Genomic DNA, 7,674 nt, shown 5'->3' on the forward strand with positions numbered 1-7,674 from the left:
ATCTCTAATTTAATATAATATAATATTTTACTATAAAATTGGATTCAATCCTAATCTGATTTTTCCCTGTAAGTTTGGATTTATTCTCTAATATTTTATTATATATATATATATATATATATATATATATATATATATATATATATCTGTGGGAGATGTGGCAACAGACAGTTGGAATCTGGACAGCTCTGTATCAAACTTTCTGACTCATGCCAGCATGGAAAGCGGACATTATTGATAATGATGATGTTGCAACATGTAGATATTTCATGTTGCTTTTTTTTTTAAATGCTCTTTATGATAGTTTTGAAAAGCAATTTTCATATTTTCATGTTTCTTATTTTTAGTGGTCCTACGCCCTGGAAAAACCCAACACTGGAAGCATTTTCTGTTTGGCTTGGTCCACTGATGGAACTCAAGTTTCTGGTGCTTGTGGCATTGGTCAAGTGATTATTGGTCATTTAGTTGACAGGTAAGTTGGTTGGAATTATTTCAAAACATCCTTTTGGAAATATGAACTTATCTGTGTTATCTTTGATTAAAAGGTGGATAATCTTATAAATGTAAAAAGAAAACCAACTTAAACTGTGGCTTCCATTATTTATATATATAAAGACCCCAATATTTATATATATAAAGACCCCAATATTTATATATATAAAGATCCCAATATTTATATATATAAAGATCCCCAAAAAACTACAGGCATAGTTGAATATAGAGACAGGGTTTTTTTTCCTATGTTCATGTTTATGGCAATTTGGATTTAATCCTTTCATTACCTAACTGGCTGAAACCGGCTCTGTTTCTGAGTACAAATGTCTTGCTTTCATAAGTTTTGAATTAAAATCTTCCACCAAACCTTAATTACAATTTATGCTCCTAACACTAGCTTAATGATAACTAAGTTATTTTACTAAATTCTTTGTTATATTTAAAATTAATTGAAAGAAATACAGAGCATCTCAACAGAAATATGGTAACAAAAGGCTTAAAATATATAATAGAGAAACAATTCTTAACCCTTTCGATACCAACCCGGCTGAAACTGCCTCTGGCTCTGTAGGACAAATGTCTTGTTTTCATAAGTTTTGAGTTAAAATCTTCCACCAAACCTTAGTCACAATTTATGTTCCTAACACTAGTTCAATGGTAACTAAATTCTTTGTTATATTTAAAGTAAATGAAAGAAATACAGAGCATGTCAAAATAAATACAGTAACGAAAGGGTTAAAGATAAGATTTGTTATAATTTTGTGGTTCTTGTGTGTTTGCTGTTTCTGTTTGGAAGAGAATTGTGGTTTTTGCCTGAATTGTTTGCTGTAAAAGACAATTACAATTTCCAAAGACAGACAAACACAAGCTGTGCCGAAATCCATTCAATTTTACATATAAAAATATATTTACATATTCCTTTTTCCTTTTATTCTTTTATTTGGTTCAGTGATTTGACTGCAGCCATGCTGGAGCACTACCTTTAGTTGAACAAATCTTCCCCAGGACTTATTCTTTGTAAGCCTAGTACTTACTCTGTCGGTCCCTTTTGCCAAACCATTAGGTTTCGGGGTCATAAAATGCACCAACATTAGTTGTCAAGCGATGGCGGTGGGACAAACACAGACACACAAACATATACACACACACATATATATGTATATATACGATGGGCTTCTTTCAGTTTCCATCTATCAAATCCACTCACAAGGCAGAAGACACTTGCCCGAGTTGCTATGCTGTGGGTCTGAACACAGAGCCATGTGGTTGGGAAGCAGGCTTCTTACCACACAGCTACACCTATATATATTATTGATTGTGCATACTCAATCTATGGCGGTTGAATGCAGAATAGTGCTCTAAGGACAGCTCCTTTGTAGTACAGGAGAGAGAGCTCACCTTCAGATCCCATCCAGGAGTGATAGGTACTGAGAAACGTTAGCACGACAGGCGAAATGCTTATCGGTATTTCATCTGCCGCCACGTTCTGAGTTCAAATTCTGCCGAGGTCGACTTTGCCCTTCATCCTTTCGGGGTTGATTAAATAAATACCAGTTATGCACTGGGGTCGATATAATCGACTTAATCCGTTTGTCCTTGTTTGTCCCCTCTGTGTTTAGCCCCTTGTGGGTAGTAAAGAAATAGGTATGTCTATGATTTTAAGGGGTTTTAAAACACAGTGTTATGAGGGAGTCATCCACATAATGCTGTTCTGCAGCCAACTAGTAAACAAGCAATGTACATACATTTGAGTATGTGCAGTCGATAATGTTTACAAGAAGAGTGCTACTCTTGATTCATAATTGAATATGTGTGTGAGAGTGTGTGTGTGTATATATATATATATATATATATGGTAGAAAGTCCTTGGTACAGTATTAGATACTTGAAAAAATGAATTCAAATGGCTTTTCTGATAATTTTTCCACTTTGATAATTAACTTATAAACACCTAATTATTAAAGTGGAAAAATTATCAGGAAAGCCATTTTTATTAATTTAAAAAATATCTATTTTCAAGTGTCTATTAATTATATATAAATATATATATATATATTATATTATATATATATATATATACATATACACACACATGTGTGTGTGTGTGTATGTATGTGTATATATATATATGTATGTATGTATGTGTATATATATATGTATGTGTGTGTATGTGTATATATATATATATGTGTGTGTGTGTGTGTGTGTCTGTGTGTATATATATTGATATTCTTTTATTCTTTTACTTATTTTAATCATTTGACCGGTGGCCATTCTGGAGCACCGCCTTTAGTTGAACAAATTGAGTGCAGGACTTATTCTTTGTATGCCTTAGCTGAACTGCTAAGTTACAGGGACGTGAGCACACCAACATTGGTTAAGTGCTGGTGAGTGGACAAACACAGACACACAAATATATATATACATACATACATACATATATATATATATATATATATAATATATATATATATATATATATATACACGATGGGCTTCTTTCAGTTTCCATCTACCAAATCCACTTACAAGGCCTTAGTTGGCCTGAAGCTATGGCAGAAGACACCCAAGGTGCCACGCAGTGGGACTGAACCCAGAACCATGTGGTGAAGAAGCAAGCTTCTTATCACACACCCGTGCCTACACACACACACACACACACATATATATATATAAATACATATATGTATACACACACACACACATATACATACATATGATAGACACTGGTATGACTCTGTGGTAAGAATTTTTTTTTCCCACCGACATGGTTCTGGGTTCAGTCCCACTGTGTGGCACCTTTGGCGAATGCCTTCTGTTATAACCCTGTGCTTTGTGAGTGGATAGCTTTTGTTACCTGGAAGATGTAATCAGCATGGAAGGTGGTTGCTCCTAAAGTATTGCACCCAGATAAGGATGGCTTGGAGAGAGTTCAGGGAGTTGCTGCTTACTGTTGTTGACACCAAAGATCTTTTCCATCAGAGTGGAGGGCAGATTGTATGATGCCTGCATAAGAACTGCGATGCTACATAGCATTGACTTAGAATGCTGAAGATTTGAGAAAACGGGAAAGGAATGAAGCAAGCATGCTCTGCTAGATGTGCTGTGTGAGTATGCTTGACTGACATGCAGGCCGGATCAAGGTCCATATAGGCCCTAATCCCTTAAAAGGTTTTGGTGCCCTCAAGTATATGTAAATGATTCAAAATGTAAACAATAATGAACCATAAAATAAATTTTTATTTTTCAAAATGAAACAAAATTAACAGTAATAGGCGTAGGAGTGGCTGTGTGGTAAGTAGCTTGCTTACGAACCACATGGTTCCGGGTTCAGTCCCACTGCGCGGCACCTTGGGCAAGTGTCTTCTACTATAGCCTTGGGCTGACCAAAGCCTTGTGAGTGGATTTGGCAAATGGAAACTGAAAGAAGCCCATAATATATATGTATATATATATATATGTATCGCCTGGCACCTGTGCAGGTGGCACGTAAAAAGCACCCACTACACTCACGGAGTGGTTGGCGTTAGGAAGGGCATCCAGCTGTAGAAACATTGCCAGATAAGACTGGAGCCTGGTGCAGCCTTCTGGCTTCCCAGATCCCCGGCCGAACCGTCCAACCCATGCTAGCATGGAGAATGGACGTTAAACGATGATGATGATGATGATTATGTGTATATATATATATATATATATATATATATATATATATATGTATGTATATATATATGTATGTATGTGTGTGTATATGTTTGTGTGTCTGTATTTGTCCCCTCACCCAACATTGCTTGACAACCGATGGTGATGTGTATACATCCCTGTAACTTAGCGGTTTGACAAAAGAGACCGCTAGAATAAGTACTAGGCTTACAAAGAATAAGTCCTGGGGCCGATTTGCTCGACTAAAGGTGGTGCTCCAGCATGGCCACAGTCAAAATGACTGAAACGGGTAAAAGAGTAATAATAAATCATAAAAGAAATTATTATTTTCCAAAATGAAACAAAATTAACAGTTAGATAGAAAATAATATTTATATTTGTATGCTTCTAATTTATCTATATTTGATAAATTTTTTCTTGTTTTCTTTTTTTGATTGCAAAGTGTTCAATGATATTGTTAAAATTAATTCTACATAAAACTTCTGCTTCTATACTTAGTAGAGATAAGGCATTACAAAACTTATTGTAGCAAGTCTAGAGTGATTTCTTTTGTGCTGTAAACCATTTTCATTTCTGTGGTGCCCTTCTCCCTTGATGCCCTGAGCACGTATTTACTTTACTTAGTGCTTAATTCAGCACTGTTGACATAGAACAAATGTACAGAGAGAAAATCTGGGCACAAGAGGAATCAGACGCAGTGAGCCAGAAAGAAGACTCGGCTGGCATGGGCATTATGCATATGGATGAGGACAGGTGTATAAGAAAGTGTCAATCACTTATTGTGGGTGGAGCTTGCAGAAGTGGGAGAGCCAGGAAGACGGGGGATGAAGTGGTAGAGGTTGTTCGGTGGATGTTGAATGTTGTGGAGGATAATTGACTAGGATGGGGACATGTGGTTCTTGAGAAGATGACAATTGATGATGGCTGGGAACATGTGGTTCTTGAGAAGTCCTGCCCATCTCAGCAAAACTGAGTTCTGATTGAGCCCTGTGTGTGTGTATGTGTGTGACTTTGTGTATGTGTGCGTGCGTAAATGGCAATCTTTATATCCAACTTAATGTAGATGTTGTGTGAAAATGCAGAGAACACTGCTATTAATTATACACATGTGTATATGTGTGTGTGTGTGTCTGTGTGTGGTATCAACAACCATAATAATGAGCAATGTTAAGTGGGTATGTATACACATGTGATATATATATATACGTGAGTGTGTGTGTGTATATATATATATATCAGGAGTGGCTGTGTGGTAAGTAGCTTCTTTACCAACCACATGGTTCTGGGTTCAGTCCCACTGCATGGCACCTTGGGCAAGTGTCTTCTACTATAGCCTCGGGCTGACAAAAGCCTTGTGAGTGGATTTGGTAGACGGAAACTGAAAGAAGCCCGTCGTATATATGTATATATATGCATGTGTGTGTTTGTCCCCCTAGCATTGCTTGACAACCGATGCTGGTGTGTTTATGTCCCCGTTACTTAGCGGTTCGGCAAAAGCGACCGATACAATAAGTACTGGGCTTACAAAAGAATAAGTCCCGGGGTCAAGTTGCTCGATTAAAGGCGGTGCTCCAGCATGGCCGCAGTCAAATGACTGAAACAAGTAAAAGAGTAAAAGAGATATATATATGTGAGTATGAGTATATATATGTACATGTGTAGGTGTGAGTATGTATGTATGTATATATATATATATATATGTAGGTATGTGTATGTATGTGTCTGTCAAGACAATTGTAGTGATTGATGAAAATTCTTGTATCTTCCATCTTTCATCCCTCTCACTAACCAAACACACACATGCACACACACACATACAAACCACATGCACACATCACACACACACACACACACACAGTACAGATTTTCAGCTTAATAAGCAATATCTATAACAAAATTAGTTAATAAATAAATGAAACAAATAAACAATTTTGTATCTATGTTTTTCTATATTCATCAACTTGTTGTGAACTATTCCGACATCAGCTCCGAAATATTAAAGTTAATATTTAGCAATATTAGAACTTTACCATATTCTTTGGTTCCTTCAAAAAAAAAAAATGCTCATATTATATGGTGAGCTCTCATTAAATTCTTCCCTCCTAAGTCCCAAGTCATCATACGTCATAATGTTATATGTAATTTTGTTGAGGTATTTTTTATTTATTCATCAAATTTTGTTGAAGTACATTCAATATTTTTCTTTCTTGGAAATGCTGACAGAAAGCTAAAAAAAAAACACTAAAAATAAAAACAAAAAAACTAGACCCTCCCCCTCTGTTATTTTTCCATTTTCTTTTGTTATTTTTTAAAACATCTTTGTTATTTTTTAATTGTTCCTGTCATTAGACTGTGGCCATGCTGGGGCACCTTGAAGGATATCTAGTCAAATGAATCAGCCTTAGTGCACATGTTTTAAAGCCTGGTACTTATTCTATTGGTCTCTTTTTTTTAACTAGTAAGTGACGGGAACTTGAACAAACCAACTCTCACTGTCCATCATTGGTGGGGGACAAACACAAAGACACATGCATAGATATACACAGACACACACGCATATTTATAATTATGCACATACAATCACCATATTAAAGTTAATATTTAGCATATTATTCCATAATAGCTACCTCTGAAGAGTGCAGGGTTACATAATCGGACTGTTACCTTACACTCCATTGAACTCTAAGTGCGAAACCAATTGGTAAGATCAGCCATGATGGATATATAATAAAGCCAGCCACACTGAGAGTGTTGTGGGTGCTTTTTACATGCCACCGGCATGGGAACCAGTCAGGCAGGCCTGGCATTGATCATATTCGGATAGTGCATTTTACATGCCACCAGTATGGGAGCCAGTCAGTGGGTACTGACATTGGCCACATTCGGATGATGCTTTTTTATGTGCCACTTGCATGGGAGCCAGTCAGACAGGCCTGGCATCGATCACATTCAGTTATTTCTTTCTATGTGCCACCAGCACAGGAGCCAGTCAAGAGTACTGGCATCGGCCACGTTCAGATGGTGCCTTTTATGTGCCACTGGCACAGGAGCCAGTCAATATATATGTATATATTTATATATATATATATATAATTATTTTTAGGATCCATTAGAATCAAGGTATTTTAATAACGAAGGCACTAAGGTTGAGTGTTTTTTTTTTTTTTCACTTGATGTAATTGGTTTGTTTATCAATAAAAAAAACATGTCTGAAACAGCTGTTGTGAATCTCAGCCTGTCTTTGTTTTATATATATATATATATATATATCACCGTGACCAAACAGGCTATGATATGTTGCTACACATCGCTCGTCACAATGCGCTTTGCATTGTTTTAGCCTTCAAGTGATGCCACCCCGCTGGCTAAGCGAGCAGGCCATATATATATATATATATATATATATATGCTGACATGATGGACTTTTTTCAGATTCCATCTACCGAGTCTACTCAAGGCTTTGGGACACCTGGGGCTTATAGTATAAGACACTTGCCCAAGGTGTCACACAGTGGGATGG

General features: G+C 36.5%; 1 protein-coding gene across 1 annotated transcript in view; it reads left to right on the top strand.

Annotated features, from left to right (window-relative positions):
- LOC115222227 (intraflagellar transport protein 80 homolog) overlaps positions 1-7,674 on the top strand; it is a 522,946-nt gene that overhangs the window by 130,508 nt on the left and 384,764 nt on the right. The window contains exon 8 of the mRNA XM_029792388.2: positions 348-472. Within this exon, the coding sequence (XP_029648248.1) occupies positions 348-472 (125 nt within the window). The remainder of the gene's footprint in view (positions 1-347; positions 473-7,674) is intronic.

The sequence above is a fragment of the Octopus sinensis genome, linkage group LG19, assembly GCF_006345805.1.
Source record: "Octopus sinensis linkage group LG19, ASM634580v1, whole genome shotgun sequence".
Classification (NCBI taxonomy): Eukaryota; Metazoa; Mollusca; class Cephalopoda; order Octopoda; family Octopodidae; genus Octopus; species Octopus sinensis.